The sequence below is a fragment of the Pipra filicauda genome, unplaced genomic scaffold (assembly GCF_003945595.2).
Source record: "Pipra filicauda isolate LSUMZ 115617 unplaced genomic scaffold, ASM394559v2 scaffold646_size190468_pilon, whole genome shotgun sequence".
NCBI classification, from domain to species: domain Eukaryota; kingdom Metazoa; phylum Chordata; class Aves; order Passeriformes; family Pipridae; genus Pipra; species Pipra filicauda.
In genome coordinates this window covers 77163-97206 of record NW_024104805.1, presented here as the reverse complement: position 1 = coordinate 97206, position 20044 = coordinate 77163, and the positions used below count along the sequence as shown (strand labels likewise).

At 52.4% G+C, this 20044-nt stretch overlaps 1 protein-coding gene across 5 annotated transcripts in view; it reads right to left on the bottom strand.

The window, feature by feature from the left end:
- Nucleotides 1-1765: 1765 nt before the first annotated feature.
- RPH3A (rabphilin 3A) overlaps nt 1766-20044 on the bottom strand; it is a 31616-nt gene continuing 13337 nt past the window's right edge. For 4 of the 5 annotated variants that reach the window (XM_027714876.2, XM_027714875.2, XM_027714878.2 and 1 more), the window contains 17 exons: nt 15827-15956; nt 15155-15241; nt 14571-14736; nt 14125-14169; nt 11690-11827; nt 11472-11567; nt 11270-11329; nt 10969-11199; nt 9924-10003; nt 9279-9353; nt 8041-8150; nt 7292-7418; nt 6810-6866; nt 6473-6624; nt 5394-5475; nt 4785-4881; nt 1766-4429 (listed from right to left, as the gene is read on the bottom strand). In XM_027714876.2, the coding sequence (XP_027570677.1) occupies nt 4299-4429; nt 4785-4881; nt 5394-5475; nt 6473-6624; nt 6810-6866; nt 7292-7418; nt 8041-8150; nt 9279-9353; nt 9924-10003; nt 10969-11199; nt 11270-11329; nt 11472-11567; nt 11690-11827; nt 14125-14169; nt 14571-14736; nt 15155-15241; nt 15827-15956 (1864 nt within the window). In that variant the 3' untranslated portion in view covers nt 1766-4298. The remainder of the gene's footprint in view (nt 4430-4784; nt 4882-5393; nt 5476-6472; nt 6625-6809; nt 6867-7291; nt 7419-8040; nt 8151-9278; nt 9354-9923; nt 10004-10968; nt 11200-11269; nt 11330-11471; nt 11568-11689; nt 11828-14124; nt 14170-14570; nt 14737-15154; nt 15242-15826; nt 15957-20044) is intronic. The other variant, XM_027714880.2, reaches the window with a different exon arrangement.

The window sequence follows — 20044 nt, the reverse complement described above, 5'->3', positions numbered from 1 at the left end:
AGTGCTTGCTCAACATTCCTGTAGCTTTTCCTCTCTGATTTTCCTGGCCCCTCTCCAAGATCAGCAAGGGACCTGCTTCCACGTCAGCTGCTTACTGCTGCTGTCACCCATATTTTACAGCCCTCTCAATGAAGAGCAAATCTATATTGATTTCAGAACTACCGGAGCTGTAAATTACTGGCCAGGACTGGCCTGGCCCGGACCAAGATGAGAATCTATTGATTGCACCAAAGGTCTAAATCTAATTAGCACACAAGGAAACTGGTGGGAACAGCAGAACAATTCACATGTTCTCAGGTGTAATTAAAACTGGAAACCCACCTACAAAAGCAGGAGAGGCAAAGAATGGTCCTGGTCAAGTGCGAATTGCAATCCAAGGGTTTCCTTTTCAGAGCAGCTGACAGGAAAATGGGGAAGGACAAATAACAATCGGGGGGACAATAAGAGAGGAGTCTCTCTTATTCCCATAAAATCCCTATTTCTCTATTTGAAAGCCTTTTCCATTCAGGACTTCACAACCAACCAAGCTGGTGCTCTGTCACCTGCAGTGGAACACAGCACAGGGAATATGGGGGATGATCATCCCAGTCTTCAGCTGGAGTTGGGTGGCCTCTCTAGTGGGACCTCTTGGGTGGGATTTCTTGGCTGAGAGCTCTTGGATGAGACCTGTCTGCTGGGAGTTTTTGGATAGGACCTCTCGCCTGAGACCTCTTGGATGGGACCTCCTTGCTGGGAGTTCTTGAATGGAACCTCTCAACTTGAACCTCTTGGCTGGGACTTCACCACTGGGACCTCTCCACTGGGATCTCTTCTCTGGCTACGTTCTGGGCAGCAGCAGAGAGGAAAAATCAGTGGGAAGAAGGCTGAAAAAAAGCTAATGAAAGGAATTTAAAGCTCAGCTTTAAGGTTGATAGACTTCCCTGGGAATACCCCTTAAGAGGACAAAGCCCCAAGTCTTCCCTGCCACCAGAGCTCTGGAAGAGAACAAGCTTTAGCAGCAGTGCAAGGGAGGGGTGAGGTTGGCCCCGAAGTTCTCAACATGCCTGGAAACAGCAGGATATTCTTCTGGCATCTCCTTCCCACTCCATCTTTGGAACTCCAGTGACATCTGCTGCTGTCTCTGGGCATCGCCACCAGCCCGGCCACCCGCCACCCCCCGGCTCGGCCTCACACTCCCCTTCTGGGCCACACGGAGGGTGCGATGTCACCAACCCAGGGTTGGGGCATCACCCTGTGGAGCTGCGTCCCAAGGGGCTTCCCCCGGCCCAGCGTGCCCATCCCTGGAAACTGAGCTTAAAAATGCCCACATAAAAACTGAAAATGGAGGAAATAATTGTTTGGGTTGTGCAGGTCCTGGTGGGATGTTCTTCTGCAGTGGAGCAACAGGAGCTGCAGCCAGAGGAGGGAAAGGCTCATGCTCTCAAACTGGGGAGGATGGTTTCTCATGGGATGGGTTTGCTCTCAGAGGGAGCATCAGAAGGAAGCCACCACCACCACAAACTTCAGAATTGTGACCTCTTCCCTCGTAGAAGAACCTGCACCCACCGTCCCAAACACAATATCCTAAACCCAATCCAATGTCCCACCACAAATTTCCACATGTGAACCCACGGGGTTCATATTCCCATAGGGAATGAAAGAAGCCAAAAACCACATTTATTTTTTTCTTTTCCAATAGTCTCACTTTATTAGATACCACATCAAGAGAGAATGTTGTGCTGCATGCAGCGGAAGACTGGAGTATTTCTAGTTCCTGTGTAACATTTTGTTTTTCTCTTAATAGTTGTAAACTGATATTTTGCTGTAAAATCACTGCATGCGACTTTGAATGCAAACAGCAGTAGAAGAGGCTTTTATTTTTATTTTTTTTGTTGTTGTTTTTCACCATTCCCAATCCAGATGTGCATGCTTTATTTACAACGAAAAGAAGTCATTCAGGGCAGAAATTACCATCAGAAAAACTGAGAAGAAGGTGGCAGAGACCAGGACCATGGTTTGCACAATACTGAGGAGATTGGCAAGTTGCACTTGATTTTTGTGAGTGTAAAAAGATGATTTGAGTATCCTTTGTTCAAAGGGAAAGCAGGCTGGACAGAGAATGGCAATACAGGATGGGGTAATGGCAACCTTAATTGAGTTGTTCTGCACATACAAAGGAGGTTGGGCTGCTGCAGGGCTGGGGGACACTGAGGAATTCCTTAAATAATGTTTTTTAAAGTTACCCATTTCCCCAGCATAGCTCTGGGCCCAACTACTGCTCTGAGATGAGCAGGGAAGGATAGGGCAGCACAGAATAATTGATCCTGGAGTCCAACCATCCCCCAGCTGAACCAGCTGGGCAGAGCAGTGAGATTTCAGCACAGGACAAAGAGGGAAACCATCCCAAAGAATAGGGTCATTTCAGTCTGGGTTGTGGACAGTATGGTTCAGAGATCTCATTCTTGCTGGCACAGAGTCAAGAACTCCATGAAAGAAGGGCAAAATTTTCAAGTATCCTCTTCCATTACACTCTGTACCATAGGATGAGTCTGGGGTGATGGAAGAGGTCTCCCAGCTCAGGCCGGACAAAGCAGAGGATGCACAGGGTGGTTTAGGTTGGTTTTCCCCACCTGGTGGTCCAAGGATGGGGAGCATGGGGGCTGTGGGAGGCAACACAGACCTCCTTGGATGTGTAGACCCTGGGCTGGGCTGGGGCAGGGTTGCTCTGCAGCAGCAGCATCACTCCACACATGGGGGTTCGCGTCACCCAGAGCTGGTGACATTACTTGGCACAGAGCTACAGGGACAGTCACAGAGTGTCAGCATTCAGAGGAAGTTCTGCTGGGGGAAAAAGACTATTTAAAGAAAATATCAAGAAAACAACTCATCCAACTCAAAGGAAAGAGCTGCCCAGGCCACAGGACAGCTCCCCAGTCGACTGCAGCAGCGGGTGCACGGGGAGTCATGGACTGAAAGGGTTGAGGTTTCATACAACATGCTCAGTGTGTAGCCCACTGACAATATATTCCATAGTGCTTATTGTGCTACTATCAACTATGCTTGAGGTTATCCAGAGCCAGCAAATGATACCAAACCTGACCAGCATCAGTCTGAGAATGTCTTTGCTCTCCTGCTATCGAGGACAGATTGAACAGCTCCAGGAGATAACTAAAGCGCAGGTTGAAGACAGTGGTTCTTGTGCAGAATCGGAAACAAAACAAAACAAAACCAAAACAACCAAAGTTTGGAAGACCTCTAAACATCCCAGCTAATTTCAGTAGTTGTGGTGTTTTGAAGCAATTCAAAGCAATAATCCTTGCACACAGCTACTTGGTGGGAAGTGCCATCTCCCTCAGCTTCCCTCCTGAGCATGGCACGGCAAACGCTCGGCAGCAGGAGGGGTGGTCTGAGGGGGCCCAGGGACTGCCCTCAGGGCTCAGTCACTACTACACAGCTCAGAGGTGAAGAGGAGGTAGTCACAACCTTGAAACACGGGTGGGCTCCTACAGCAACAGCGTGTGAGTTCCTCAGGCAAAAGGAACCACATGAACCAACCCAAACCTGCTTCCCTGCGAGCACAGAGCTCCCTATTCCTCATAACTGTTATTGTGTTATTGGTGGATCTTCTCAGCAAAGGATGTGCCACAATATTGCTCAAGTGGACCAAACCAGAAGTAAAGCTCAAGCAGGACTCGCAGGATTACATCAGTGACACAGGCTTTGGCCTAATCATGACAACACAGACACCAGGAGACGGTGACGACCCACACCAAAGCCAAAGAGCTTTTTCATTATTGCAACTGAGGTATCGATATCACAGAAGCAGAACAGGCCGATGCTCCAACACCAGCACTCCACACCCCAGTGCCTGACAGGAGCACGGCCGGACTGGTGGCTGCACATCCCACTGGGAGATACCAGAGCCACAAGCCAGTGGCAATGGGATGAGCCAGAGGAGCAGAGGCTGGAGGAACACAGAGCATCGGACACACAACGGGAACGCTATCACAGGGCGTGTGAGACCAGTGAGAGAGAGGAACAGTCAGGAGGGAACTATTGCTTGACAAAATTACACACCAGGGGAACTCAATGACCTCCCTCCCAAAACAAAAAATAAACAGAGGAAGAGAATATGAAAGGTCTGGGTTGGTTTTCAGGTGGAGGTGAGGACGGAGGATGCTCAGAGGAGGCAGAAGAGCATCACTGCCCTAGGATTGGAGGCTGTAGCAAGGCATGACTGCGCTGGAAGACGGACATCAGAGATCTACAAGGGCTTGGCAGAGGATGGGCTGTTGGGGAGCGTGGGGCAGCAGCTCCCTTTAATCACTGGCAACGTGGTTCTCGTTTTGGAGGGTGTGCCAGCGCTCAATCTTCTTGTCCTTGTTCTTCAAACATTCATACCAGTGTTTCAAGCGCTCGCCCTTGGCCGTAATGCCGAGCTGGCAACCGCCTGGGAGACAGGGAGAGAGGAGACATGGCATTCAGAGGGGATGCTTATGTTACAGTAAATCCCTCCATAGGGACAGAACTCACATTTGCAACACTTTTCCCACCTCCTGGATCAAAAATCTCATGGAAACACCCCGACATGCTTTGCTTGCCCAGAAGGGCCCCCTGGGATGCAGGAGATGGGCAGCACAGCGGGTGCAGTGTATGTGGTGGTCTGATACAAGCATCCCACCAGCTTCCATGGTCCCATCTGGGGTTCCTCACAGGGCAGGTGACCTACACACCCCTCCCATAACAGCAAACACTGTCTTGGGCACCAAAAAACGCACCCCAGAGTGCAGAGACTTTCAGCTCACCAATGTAGTCATTGGATTTTCCGATGTCGTAATCCCAGACTGAAATGTCCAGTGACTTCTTGGCCAGATCACTGTGTTTTATGTCATAGAAGAACTCCTGTAGAAGGAGAAAAATACGTCACGTAAAGCATTCCAGGAAAACACTCCCCAGAACCTGCAGTTAAGGGATTGCACATGTTCTCTGTACAGCCTGGATTCAAAATCCAGTGAGAGAAGAGTTAAAATTAATGAAGGGAAAATGCTCCTTCCCTGTAGCACCTCTTCTCTCAGGATGACAGGAGCTGAGCTCACTCCCTGTACCTACGTGAGCCCTTTCCAGGTGTCCCATCAAAGAAGAACCAGTGGTGGGACCCCAGGGGCACCCATCCCACCCACACCCCCCAGCCAGGGAGACACAGAGTCAGCAGCACCAGCAGCAAGGAGGCTTCAGGGTGCATGTGCTGCCTGGCCCCATGGCAAAGTCATTCCCAAAATGCTGCTGGAAACAGAAGTGGGAAAGGAGCCTGAGCAAGGAATCAAACCTCACAGAGTTTGTCTTCCACCTCCTCCACACAACACAGTAATTAGCTAAATTGATTTATTAATATAAAAAAATAGATCCATCCCTACCTCGTTAAACTCAGGATTCAACGTTTTCTTCTTAATCTGTGTCTTGTGCTTGGCCTTTTTTCCCATATCAGGTTTCAGCCAACTGGGGGTAACAGAAAACAGCTCAAAACTCAAGTGCAAGAACAGTGGGAGCTTACAAGCTTAAAAAGTGAGTTTCTGTGCTAGAAAAAAGGGCACTGACTATATTTATTTAAGGCCAGTCTCCCCACCTTCTAGAGGATGTGGGAAAAATGTGGGGCTGGGGCTGTGCAGCCTGGATGGAGATCCAGGACTCAGTTGTTCTGAGTTGAAATAATTTAAATCTATGTTCAAAGTTGATTTTAAAATGCAAGTTCACCATCTTACATTCATGGAAATTGAAAATATAAAAAAAATAAAGAGAGACTGAGAAGGTAAACTGCTCAGTTTCACCTCAGCTATAAAGAGATGTGCAAAGTGTTCAACACGAGAGTTATTGAAGGAGTTTTAGGGAGAACAGAGGTTTTTTTCTGAAGGCAAAGAGAAAACAGCAATGATAACCTCACCAGCAATGACTGCAGGGTCCTCACTGTGTCACAGTTTATGAGGTTGGAGTAAAAACAACTCCCACATTCCCAGGAGCCACCCAACCATCGGAGACAGAGATAGACAAGGTGATCCCTGGGCTCCCAGCTTCACCCAGCACGTGGGATTATGAGGCAGGAAGTGGGGCATGGAGGGACATCAAGCCACCCCTGCCCTGCAGCCACAGTGGGTCAGAGATGGAGAGAAGGACCCCCTGTTCTCCTTGACATGAGGTCAAAGGTTGAACTCAACGGCCTTGGAGGTCTTTTCCAGTGATTCACTGATTCTACATGAGGTGCCCATTGGATCTGGGCATTTGGGGACCTAGAGGGAGCGATGGAGCCAAGGGCTGGGTCAGTCTCAGCCACAGTGGGGGCACTTCCACCATGCACGGTTACTGCTGGCGGACAGCTCCTCCTGCACGAGGTCTGCAGTGGCTTTGGAAGGAATTCCCAGCCCACCAGCTGCTGCCCGAGGACAGCAGGTGGCTCCATGCCCATGGGTTACAACCCCAGCCATCCCCAGGGCTCACTCACAGCTTCACGAAGGGGTCCGAGTACCCGTTGGCGTCCATGGCTGCCAAGTGCACGCAGCGCACGATGCCCACGATGAGCCCGCCCTGCTGGGTGCTGTACATGAGGGACACCAGGATCTTCCCACGCTCCTCCACGTCCCCACCACGATCTACCTGCGGGGGGAACACACCAGAGATGGGGACAGGGGGGCTGAGCCAGGAAAATGTCAGCGGCAGAGCAGATGAGACAGGGTGGACAGAAGGGAACCTCATTCTCCATGAGGGCTGGGAAAACAGGCTCACACACAAGAGACAGTGAGTGAAACGTGCAGGGAGCGTGCTGTCCTCCAAGGACTTACCTCCTCTTCATACAGAGCCATCCCACGGGATGCACCGGTTGTTCCAGCACGTTTTGTCTTGGATGAGAAAGGGAAAAAGAGACTGCCATGAGTGACCACAGCTGGGATAGAGCTCTGGGGGCTCAGCCCAGCTCCTTTGCTGGGCTGAGGAATGTCCATCTGCTCCATCAACCTTCACCTCAGCAGATTCTACACTGGGGAGCAGAGCTCAGGGATGGAGCAATCTGCCCTCTCCTCCGCGGTGACAGCGCCAACAGGAGAGGTCTCCAGAGTCACTTCCCCTGGATTCCCACCACACTCTTATCTCCTGGCCTGGATGTGTCGTATCAGACCAGACACAGGTGGGAATCCAGCTCCTGAAGGTGCCAGTGAAGTCAGGCACCTCCAGCTCCAACCCCAAACCCACCCCAACCTCCCTCACATGCCACTTGTTTGCAGCCCCAACACAAAGGGCAGTAGAAGGAAATCTCTCAGACACTCACTGGTATTACTCTCTCCAGGCAAATGTTGAAGTTCTTTTTCTGATTCGCTTTGAGTTTTTTCAAGGAAACTCGAGTTTCTCCAATAAACTCGTTGTGGCCAAATTTGTCTTCATCACACACTGAGATCCTGAAGGGAAGAGGAAAAGGTGGAACATCAGCCAGGCTGGAACAGCACCTCACTCTAGAGCTAAAGCCACCTCTGCAGGGGCACTGTTGGAGGGGTGGACTGAGCAAAGCCCCCCTAAAATCACCCTCCATCTATCTCTCCTCTGATAAGAGGAGGAATAAAATCAATCTTCTGGTTGGCCAAAAAAAAAAAAAAAAAAAAAAAAAAAATCAACATTTTTAATATCTGCTCTGTGATAGGGGAAGAGATCAACAGTGGAAAGGTGGAAATTTTCTGCAGGAAGGAAAACATCAAAAATTTTTAGAGATTATTTAAATAGACATTTTAATATTTTGCTGGGATATTGTTTGATCAGCACAGATACACAATATGCACATCTCCACACCGATAAGAATTACAGTGATGCCAATAATTTAATATTAAATTACAGGGCCAAAATGCTTTTTCTCCACTTCAAAGGACCACCCAAATCAGAAAGTTCATGGTGATTTTTAACCAAAACCTCTGTGTTTCCAGGTGCCCCATCACCCCCTGTACTTTGATGCCAGTGCTCTCCTCCATGTGAGGAGCCCCACAGTCCCCATCCCACCCCCTCCATGGGATCCCAGGCTCCTCTGCTTGCCTGAGGGTTTTCCTCTGCATGTCCTCATCCGTGATGCCGTGGTACACCAGGGTCTCGTTCCACACGGGGTTGCGGGTGTTGCGCAGCGTCTTCGTCCTCAGCTTGTTTGACTGCAATGGCAAACAAACAAACCACGGTGTAACTACACCCCTGAACTCCCCCCACCGAAATCCCAGCTCCTGGCAGAGATGCTCCATCCCATCTGGCTCACGAGAGGTGGTTTGACTGGGTTGTGCTGGTGAGGCATCAACTCCAGGTGAGCATCACCAACCCAACAAGGTGGACCTTTACAGGAGCACTGGGGACTCGGTGACATGTGGTGGCCAGAGCAGCCTTCACTGCCTGGTTTTTGTCACTCCCTGGGATCTATTCCCTCAAGGACACTTGTACAAGGAAGAAGGTGCACAGGGCAGGCTGTGGGGGGCTCAGGTCAAGGCCCTCATGGTCTAAAGGAGGTGGCAGCTGGGGAATCGAGGAGCTCTGCCACTTGATCATGTGTCTTTCACAAACACATGTTAAACATTAAAAAAATTTAAAAAAAAAATCAGCAAATGAGAGCAACAGAAATCAAAGCAATTCCCAAGAACACAACACCTTGATTTACTCTGCACAAGATCAGAAATCCCAGATGCATAAAAGCAAACCTGTAAATATCAATCCAATGGCTTTATTTTCTGTTTTCCCCTTGTTTTATACTTAGTTACTCTGAACAAAAATCTGCTGCAGGGAAAAAACTCTGCACCCCCTGAGCAAAGAGCCAGCACTGCTGGGCCAGTTCTGGTCATCCCTTCCTCCAAGGTTGCCCCACTAAGATCAGCTTAGCTGGGCTGGGGAGGGAGATTTCCAGGGATTTTCATGATGGAGCCAGAGTTTCCTCAACAGTTCTCTCCTCCCAGCTCTAACAAGAACATGTTGCAGCTTCAAAGTAAATGGGTAGTTAAAATTTTGGCAATAAATAGATTCTTGGTCAGATGTTTTGTGATGCATTAACAGTGTTGCCTCCTCTGGAGCGTCCCTTCATCTCTGAGCAGATTCCTGCCTGCAGGATGAGCTGTTCCTTGGGTCTGGGAGAGCATCTGTGAACATCATCACTGTTCAGAGACACCCCCAGGGTAAAACAGCAGCAGTGAGTGAGAAATCAAGGGGGAAAATCTGATACAAGGAAGGGGCCTGAAGGGGCTCTGAGAAACCTCTGCTCCATCCCAGCCCAAAATGCACCAAACCAGGCAAAGCCTCACCTTGCTGGCTCCAGGTAGGAGGTGCAGTTTCACGTAGGGATCAGCCAGGCCATTGGAGTCCATCGGTTTTAAGCCCTAAAAGATGATTAAGAGAACATGGCACATGAATCCTCATTCAGCTGAGCCAGGGAAGAGAAGAAGCTGTCCATGAAGCAACTCAGCAAAGAGAAAACGTGTTCAGTGAACCAAGAGCCTCGTTCTCTGCCCCGAGCAGTCGTGGGTGCCACGATGTGCTGAAGCATCAGACTCACTCGAGGAAAAATCATAATTATAGAACCACAGGATGGTTTGAGGTGAAAGACACCCCAAATATCACCAAGTTCCAACGCCCTGCCATGGGCAGGGACATGTTTCACCAGACTTGTCTGACCTGGTCTTGAACAGTTCCGGGCATGCAGCAGCCGCAGGTTCTCTGGGAAGCCATCCCAGTGCCTCACCATCCTCACAGATTTCTTGGATCCACTCAAGGAAAAGCCCCACAACTTTCCCCAGCCAGAAGCAGTTGTGCCAACAGGGTCAGGCTGAGTCTCCCAAGGGAGCAGCCTCTGTCTGCAGCCACATGGCTTCCATCTCATCGCACCAAAGAAACTGGAAGCCAGAGGGACTTAAATTGGGGACAAAATGGGAAAAAAGAGGAGCACTTACCTTGGCCTTGATGAGGGTGCAGTGCAGGGAGCTGTTCTCCTGGTCGTAGAGCAGGCTGAACTCCAGAGCTCCCAGCGTGGCTGACAGAGAGGGAGGAGGAGTTGGAAATAGAATCTTGTTAAAACCCCAGCCAATAAATGCATTTAGTCAGCCCTGATTAGTAATAATTAGAAAGATTTGTGGGTCAAATGTAGAAGCTGTTTAACGCACACGAGACTGTGCTGGCACCGGCCAAAGTGCCACAGATCCAGCTGGACTCAGGAGCTCTGGTCAAAGCCTTACAGAGGAGGGACTGCCCAGGGAGGGCAGCCTGGGACTTTGGAACTGGATTCAATATTCACCAGGCAGAGCAGGAGTAACCCTACAAACCAGCTCAGGGACAGCATCTTCTCCCAAGGCTGAGAGTCAGTGCTTGGCCCCCAAAATGGGAGAAACCAACTCAGGCTTGTCTTCATGTGATCACCAGGAAAATACAACAGAGATGAAGAGAAGGCACAGAACCTCAGCTGGGTCCAGCTGCTCCTACCCAAGCACCTGCTCCTGGCCCCGAGCAGCTCTTCCCACCCAGGAGGTTCTCCCACAGATGCTCACCCTCCTGCAGCAAATTCCCTTTCTTTTAGGGGAGCAAATGGCTGAACACCAAGATCTCAGGGTGCAAAGGGATTGCAGCCACCAAGCCCTTCCTAGGCAGGCCAGTAGTGTTTCTCAGAGCAAAGGATGCTCAGATGGAAAGAGGCAGACGCCTTAGGGACTCCAGTATGGAAACAGGAAGGTGACGTAGGTTCAGAGCCTGAATCATCACATCAGAGCTCAGTGTTTGGTGCAAAACCAACTGAAGATCCTGTGGGCTGCACGAACTGCACTGAGCAGGGACAGCCTGCAAGACCCTGCCCCAATCACAGGGAAGCAGAGTTCCCCAAGGATTCTCCCAGCCGGAGACCCAGCACCTTACCATACGAGTCAGGCTCCCCCAGCGATCATCTCCTCAAACTCCCATGCTTCCCAAAGAACAGCTCCCTCCCTTCCATGCACCCTGGGTACGTACTGCCTTCATCAGAGTCATAGCTGTTGGCATCTTCCTCCTCCTCCTGGGGCTGCTGCTGCTGCTGCTGCCGCTGCGGGGCTGCGGATGCGGGTGTGGCGGCGGGGGGCTGCTGGAAGGCGGGGGGCTGCCAGGCCGGCCTCTCCTCCCTGGCGGGGGGTGCAGCGTAGCCCCCTCCTCGCTCCTCCCTGGCGGCAGCGCGGGCCGGCTCTGAGGGTCCCAGCGGTGGGCTCGCTGCGGGAGGGACCCCGTTAGCACCCCGTGGGCTCTGCCCCCCAGCCCCTCACAGACAGCTCGGTCTTACCTTGTCTCTCCGGGAACCGCCCACCCGCCCCGGGGCCCGGCCTCGCTGCTGCCGGCGGCGCTAGGGACAAACGCAGCATCACCAGGGAGTTCACTGAGAGGTGGTTCCAGCCCTCTCCCCGACCCCAGCACCGCAATTCCACAAACAAGGCATTGAGTGGTCCCCAGGGACTGTTCCTGGTTGCATCCCCGTCACATCCTACCTGCCGGTGCTGCCGCCGGAGCGGGACCCGCAGCGGGTCCGGCAGTGGCTGGTGGGGGCGGCCGTGAGGCTTGAACGGAGTTGGTTCTCTTCACACCTGCAAGGAGGGGGCAGAATCAGCACAGACAACCCTTAGACAGCTGCCAGCCTTGTGCCCCCCAGCCCTCTCCTCCCAAGGGTGCAGAAGCAGGCACAGGGATGCAGGAGCACAGTTCTCACCAGGGCTCCTGCTGACCCCGCTCTCGGCACCGTAGTCCCGGCTCTCGGTGTCCCCACCGGTGTCCTCGCTGCCACACGGACCCGCCCGGCCCTCGGCCGGCCTGCGGCTCCCCCTGGGGGATGCCGTCGTGTCGCTGCCTGCGGGAGAGGGATAAAGGCAGCTGTGAGGCTGGAAAACCAACCTCCCACCCCTGGGTGAAGCTCAGTCTGGGTGTCAGCAAGAGGAGGCAAAAGAGGATGGGCACAGCCACTACGGCATCACCCCCAGAGTTTTGGCGACTGCAACAGGAGGGCTCTGCACCACCAAACCTCCACACAGCGGTCAGGAAAGCCCAAAGGACACACCAAACCATGGGAACACCAAGAGATGCAGGAATCCCATGGGAAAACAAGGCCAGAGGCATGCATCATCTAGTCCTCAGCACCCATCAAACCCCTAAGGCATCACAGCTCCACAGTCCCCAGGACAGGGGGATCATATTTTCCTTTTGTTGATCATCATCTGTTTATTAACAAGACAAGGGTGGCAGCTGCCTCTGCCTCTCACTTCCATCACCCAGCAGATAAATCCCAGCCACACGCTCCAGGGTGCCCAGAGCGCTCCGTGGTGACAAATTGCAACCCACAGATGTGATGGAAAAGGTCCCGGCGCTCACCTGGCTGGCACTGGAGATGCCAGGTATAAATCTTGGCTGTGACATAAATGGGATGTTTCTCCTTGGCTGGGCTCTCAGGGTCACCGGAGAAAGCGAAACGCAACAGATTGTAGGTGGGGGAGAGGAGGGAGGGAAAAACACCGGGATGCTGAAGAGCAGAGAGGAGTGGAAACGAGCATCCAGGCCCAGGAGCCCCGTGGCGCAGAAATAGCAGTGCAATAAATAATTTTCCAAGGGAGCTTTAGGAAAATCATGGGCACAATGTGAGCATGCTGAGCATCGAGAGGGACCTGCAGAGCTGGCAAAGCCTTCCGGACTTGCAGGAGCCAGAGCTCAATAAAAGCTGCCTGTTGTGGGGCTGGGAAACTCAACAGCACCAGCTACTGTTGCGATTAAATCACCTTAATTAAGTGGTTTCCCCAAGTGCTGCTGCACGGGAAGGGGAAGATCATCAGCTGGGAGCACCAGGCTGGGCACAGGTTCATCTGGAGCTCCCCACAGGTCTGTGACTAATCCCTGGTACCCACAGTGGGTGCCTCCCCATGGGTCTCACCCCAAACCACCACCCAGACACATAGGATGTGTCTCCATCGTGTGGGCTGGAGGGAGCACAGCTCAGAAAAAGGCTGTGCCACCAACATGGAGCCACAACTGGGAACTCAAGCACGGCCACTGCCACAACAGACCCTGAGCTAAAGGATGGGTGGGATGGAGGGGACCACACCAGGGGAAATGTCCTCTCAAACTCCTACTGCCTTCTTTGTAATGAAGGAGAGGAAGAGGAGGGTTTGCAGCCACTGTGCTGCTCTCATCTTAATGATTGTCCAGCCAGGGGCAGGGGGGGTCTGGAATCCTCAGCACCTCAGCACTCTGATGTGGAACTGTGAAAATGGGGGATATTACTCAAAATTAACTCCCAGTGAGACCTTCTCAGTCTCTCCAACTCCCTTACAGGAGGGTGCAGCCAGGTGGGGGTCGGACTCTGCTCCTGGGGAACAAGGGACAGGGCAAGAGGAAACAGCCTCAGGTTGTGCCAGGGGAGGTTTAGGTCAGATATTAGGGAACATTGCTTCACTGAAAGGGTTGTCTAGCCCTGGCACGGGTGCCCAGGGCAGGGGTGGAGCCACAATCCCTGAAGGGATTTAAAAGCCATGTAAATGTGACACCCGGGGACATGGGTTAATGGTGGCCTTGGCATTGCTAGGGGAACGGTTGGACTTAATGGTGTTAGAGGGCTTTTCCAAACTAAATTATTCCATGATTCTAAGTGGTGGAGGGGGTAAGGTATTACCACAAAAAAACCCGAGTGCATCCTCCCCCTGTTCTGCCTCCCGTGCACGGCACAAGCCTGGGCACAGCTCTGTGCTGGTGCCCTTCGGTGGGGGAAACCAGAGCAGAGCAGCTCAGCTGCTCCATCCCTTGCAGACATGCACAAGCCCCCACAAACCTCCAGGAGTTTCTCCGGGAGGTTTTCCAAGGACTGCCATTAAATAAGCAGAAAATCTCCTGCCCCTCACAGCAGGACCCACCACCCACAGAGGCAGCTCCGCTCAGCGCTGGAATCGCAGCCGCTCAGCCCCGGCGTGTGCAGGGGGTGGGGAAGCCCAGGAATAACTCAGTCCCCGCGTGGTGGGCGGCAGCAGCAAGGAGAGGTCCTGCTGCAGCCTCCCATGGGAAACTGCGGGAAAACGTCATGGGAATGGAGGGAGGGAGAGAGGGGACTCAGCACAGGCGGCACCAGGGCAGTGGCACGGGGAGAGGGTGAAGGCCGGTGCTTACCCTCGGCGTCCGGCTCGGCTGGGGGGGGCCCGGCCTCCGCCTGGCCTTGGGGGCACAAACAGAGCGAAAGGGGTGAAGCTGCAGCCCACACTCCCCCCAACACCAACCCTTATTTCCCTTTTTATTCTTATTTTTCCCAGGCTTCTCTGTCACCGTGTTCATACCCAGGCACTGCCCAAACTCCTGATCCCCACCCAGGGCTGCTTTGCTGAAGGATGTTCCTGCAATCCCATCCACCCCCGACTTGGACAGCCTGGATAAAGCCTCCGCAGGCAGGGAGGGCAGCAGGACCATTTCTACGCTCTTTAGGACACAGGCAGCAGCCACAGGACTGCTCTGGTGCTTTTTCCCCAGAGTTTTCCCATGCCAACAATGTGGAGAGACCCAATACCACACTGGGAGTACCCCTGCCAATGCTGGGGGGGTCAGCACCCGCTGTCACCTACCTCGGGTGGGTGCCCGGGAGGACACTTTGGGGTCTGGGGTGGGCGGTTCTGCCGGGCTGGGCTCGCTCGGGGCTTGGGGTCCCTTGTTCTTGCTGACGGGCATCGGCTGGGGCAACATCTGCTTGGGCAAACCCTTGAAGAACCAGGCACCAGAGCGCTTCCACACCTGGGGGAGCAGGGAGAAGGCTGGCATCCATGTCTTGGGAGGGGTCCTGGGGACTTCATCCCCCTGCACCAGCAGGTGGAGGACACACAACTCCACATCCCCACCCTGCAGCCCATGCTGTTAATTAATTAACTCTTTGGCTCATGCTGCAGGCAGCAGACAGTCAATCTGCCCACAACAGCCTCTGTGACACCAAGACTTTGTTTTGGACTAGTAAATGTCATTTTATGTAGAAAACAAGAGTATGCTGTAAGAACCAGACTCGAGCAGCTGGGCAAGGCTTAGTGGTGCTGAAAATCCCTGGGAGCTTCAGTTGGTCCCATCTGGGAGAGGTCTGGGGTGGGGACAGTGCACAGGGTGACACCAAGGGCAGGGACCATATCCCTGGGGCAGGGGGAGCCCGGGGGGCCACACTCACCTCCCGCTGCTCACTGCAGATCTTGCAGAGCCAGATGGCGTGGGGCCGGTTGTTGGTGGTCTGCACCCCGCACTTGGTGCAGACGTTCTGCAGGGAAAACAAAGTTCTGGCCACCGCAAGGTCCCACCACACCAGCACCACCAGTGGGATGTTAATGAGGGCTGGTTAACGAGAGCTCTCCCAGCACAAGCACCAGTGAGCACAGAAACCCTCGGAGATGTCCTCTCATGCCACGTGTGGAGGGATGTGGGGCTAAAGAAACATGCCCCCAAAGACTGAGGTTCCCCCAGAGCTGAGATGTTCTCCCAGATTTGTCAATAAAACCCTCCCCAAGGATCGTCCTGATGCTCTGTGTGAGCCATGTGTGGCAAAGCAAACTCCTCCTTTCTCCGTGCTCAGAGCTACAGGAGCTCCACTCTGCTGGACCCCCTCGCTCACAAGCACCAACCTCATTCGAAATTATAATTTCCAACTGCTAAAAGCCCGAAATTACAAAATAAATTGAATTAACAATCCCTGAGCCAGCCAGTCCACACGGCGTTCCTGCAGTGAGGAATGATTGCTGGGGCATTCCTTGGGGGCCACAGGCTGTGGGGATCAGGGATGAGCTCTGAGGGTCTGGGGGGTGCTGTGGGGGTCCGGGGAGGTGCAGGGCACAGGGAGGGGCCTCACCTTCTTGCAGTCCTCACACACGACACAGGCGGACCCACGTGGCCCCAGCTGCTCCCCACACAGGATGCAGCGGTTCACCCCGTCCCCCAGCACGCTCCGGCGCATGTCCTCCAGCCTGGTCATCAGCCTCCTGGCAAAGAGGGGACAGGGAATGTCAGGAAAGGCTCAGGATATTGGGGTCAGGGTCCTGCTCCTGAGGGGTAGCCACTGCCTTTGGTCCGGCCGCTCCTTTTCCTTGGGCAGCTCCCGGTAGAGAATCTCCCCTTCCAACTGTGGGAATGCAACCAGGGGAAAAGATGTCCCAGTGGGATATAATATTCCAGCATGTCCTTTATACTTCATATTGCACAATATTAACTTCCACTGATGCAGCCAGAGAGCTGACACCAGCCCCAGCTCCACGTACACGCATGTGGAAATCCATCCAAGGCAGCATCTCTACAGAGAGCAGTTTGGCATCAGTGAAGCAGCTTTGTCCCCAAATGGAAACTTTTCCACCCAGTGACTGCTCACGAAGAGCTGCAAGAAATCCTGGAAGGGCTCTAGTAAGGACTGAATGAATTAATTAGCCTTCTTATTAATTAAGGAAAAATATTGCCTATAGTGGAAATTATGGAAATTCTTTAAATGAAATGCTAAAAGCCCACTGGAGAACAGGTTATAAAAACACACCTTTGGTTCCTGCAAAGGTAGAAAAAAAAAAATGAACAGTTAGGGAAGTTCTGGAAAACCAGCATTGGCAAAAGGAGTTTGGGAAGCAGGAGGGAGCTGCCAGCATTGTACGCTCAGTTAACCCAGAATCCTGGCCCTAAAAATAGCACGAGAAGGGAAAAAGGATGCATTATTTATGCCATTCAGTGAGGAAGGAGTAGGAATGAAGGAAGGGAGGAGGAGATCCAAGCCCACCAGAGAGAGTAGCCCCCGAGGCCGCCATCCCCCTCGGCAGCCTGACCCAAATCCGACAGAGCCGCGAACACGGCGGGAAAAACACCCGGCGTTGGAAAGACATTTTCCCACATGTCTGATGACACCTTTGGATTTATGGTGACTTGGCTGCCAACACCTTTGAAAGGCTCACAAAGCTTCCGTCCACACAGGGTGCCTCTGGTTTGGTGTCCAGCCACTTGCAGGACGGCTGGTATTCCATGGGCTCCATGGGGAAAAGCTTGATGAAGGAACAGCAGCAAGAGGGGGAAAAATCATGCAATCATAGAATGGGTTGGGTTGGAAGGGACCTTAAAGATTATTTAGTCCACCCCCTGCCACGGGCAGGGACACCTTCCACTAGCCCAGGTTGCTCCAAGCCCTGTCCAACCCAGCCTTGGACACTTGCAGGGATGAGGCAGCCACAGCTTCTCTGGGCAACCTGTGCCAGGGCCTCACCACCCTCACAGGGGAGGATTTCTTCCTAAAATAAAGCACTGTGGGACGTGCAGCCTAGCACAGCTCAGAAATTCCTCACTGCAGTCAACAGGAGCATCTCAAAGCACTTCACCAGCCACCACATCAAGTCCAATGTGGGGATGCAGCTCCGTGACTCTGCAGACATTATCCAACCAAAGCCACGTTATCACATCATCTTAATTAGGTGGGAGGCAACAGCTCTGCTAAAACCCACCGGGGAATCTCCCACTCCTCCCCATGGGCTCCAGGCTGCCAGTGTGGAGGTGCCTCCTGACAGTTCTTAATGAACCTGCACAGCCCGTTCCCAGCAGGGAGATGGGATTGTTGGGCTGGGTGGGCAGCAGCAGAGCCAGATGGAGCCAGCAGTGGGGAGAAATCGCTGTTTTCACAGTTGCAGTGTCACCAGACAGCAGATGGAGGAGTTCACAAGTTCCTTCAGTCTCCATCGCCCGCAGCTCTGGCAGCAACAGGACCATGGGGGCTCTAAAAACAGCAATTCTGGTTTGCAGCCTTTCGTTAAAAAATAACATCCTTGGACCATGGTGAGGGGATTTTGTGCTTTTCCACTTCATGGAGAAGGTGCTCCGGTGCTGGATGGAGCTTGCAGCAACCTGGTCTAGCAGAAGGTGCCCCTGCCCTTGGCAGGGGGTGGAATGAGATGAGTTTTAAGGTCCCTTCTAGCCCAAACCATTCTGGGATTTACTCAAGAGATGTGACTGTCCATCCCTACCCATCAGCACCCACCCTTGGTGCCTTTCCCAAGCTCCATGGCCAGCATATTTTGCTGCAAACACAGAGCTCCCAGTGACTTCAGCAGAGCTGCCTCATCCCATAACCCCCAGCCAGCAGTATTCCAACAAAAACCTGGAAACTGGCCGTTCCCCAAACGTTTCTTATTTAAATGAAATGAATCCCTGCCCATGCAGTGCAGGGTCCCCACCAAGAGCCCCCAACAGCAACCAACCAACAACCTCCAGCTTTTGTGGCAGCACATCATTCCCACCTCACCAGGGGGAATATTCTGGGGGGAAAAAAACCCTTTCTTTTCCAAGCAGCAAAGCACAAGCACCTCCTGCAATCCCCCCCCAGGCTGTGCTGCAAGAGCTCCAAGCAAAGCAGCTTCCCGTTGGAAATCTGCAAGCCCAAACAAACTTATTATAGAAACTAGAACAAATGGCACAATCAAAGGGATAAAAAAAAAAAAAGGAAAAAGCCTTTGCATTTCAAGAGATTCATTATTTAGCTGCAAAATCTCTCCCAGTCTCTCATTTAGCACAAGCGGCTCCTTAAGTGGTTTTTTAAACCAGTGGAAGAGCTCAGCAGCCAGAACACACACCTGTGGCACCCGTTGCAAGCCAAGCACATTTCCTTAATTAAAACATCCCTTCAAGAAGGAAAAATTGGGCTTTTTTTTTTTTTTTTCATGATTCAAACGCTGCTGGGAGAGAAGTGGATAAAAAGTTAAAGTCCTGGGGTGAGCTTGGCAGAAAGAGCCCTGGGAAAGGGGGTGTTGTGTTGGGACCCCTGGGCTGGGAAGCTCCTGATTAAGTAATAACCAGGAGCAAATAGCCCAGGTTTCTTTCCAGCTCCATCCAGCACCTCCAGAGCCCCATTTCCACACGGTCTCCCACCAATAACCAAGGGAAGCCCTGCTCCTGCCAAGCTTTCTGCCTTTCCCAAAGCTTTTCTCTCCCCTAGACATGATTTCTTTATCATTTTTATTGCCCTCCAGTTCATCCCTCTCCCTCACACATCTCCAGGGCTACACACCTTCCTTGCCATTGTCTGCCCTTCCAAGTGCCCATCCCTCTGGCCTCTGTAGGACTGCCCTTAAAAAGCAGGAACTATCCTTCAAATTGTTAAAATAGGGGGAAAAAAGCCAAGAGAAGAGTAATTGAAGCTGGTAGCAGGGAGCTGGCTCAGCCCAGCACCCGGAGCCAGCCCTGTGGAGCGGGAGAACATCCATCACCCGCCAAAGAAATACGGATTAGTCACTGATGGGAGCACGATAGGAGCAGCTGCATCTGAAATGCTCCACGTGCACCTGAGATAACAGCAATAAAACACATTAATGATAACATATTAACGACCCAGCCCCATAAATATGGTTTGGAAGAGGAAGGTGAGCAGCCCCAAGGCAGTGAGCCAGCCCTCCCCAGGCATTCCTGCCCACACTTCAGAGCCCTGGAGTGGGCAGGGAAGGGCTCACGGTCACAGGAGACCTGCAAACATCTCCCATGGTCTGTGGCATCCCCACAGGGATGAGGGACCACCTTAGTCTGGGCTCAATCCTAGACAGGATGGAACTGGTGATGGGTTTGGCAGTGTTGGGTTAATGCTTGGAAAAGACCTCCAAGATCATCAAATCCAACCTAAATGATCTGATGGAACTCTCAGTGCTGCAGCATCAGCGTTTTCTCTTGCACCAGGACCAGAGGGATGCAGAGAAGGACAGAGAGACACTGGAATTAAGTGCTGATGATCCTGGAAAACAAGACTTAACAGCAGGGCAGGCACACAAGAGTTTGTTGTGTTTAAATATTCATTGCCACTCAGAAGTTAATGGTAAAGATGTGCTTAATGGGTTTTGTGCCAGGGAGGACATTTAATGCTGTAAAGGGGGTAGGAGAAGGACCTGATCCATGAGGAACGACCTGATCCAGGGCATGATGAGCCAGGTGCTCCCCAGCACCACGTGGGAACCAGCAGGGACAGACTCAGCCACCAAAAAACCACATCCATGGCCAAAAGAAACTCCAGTAGAACACAAAGGAGGTCACAAAGTGCCTCCAGAATTAAGCACTGCTTTGCCTC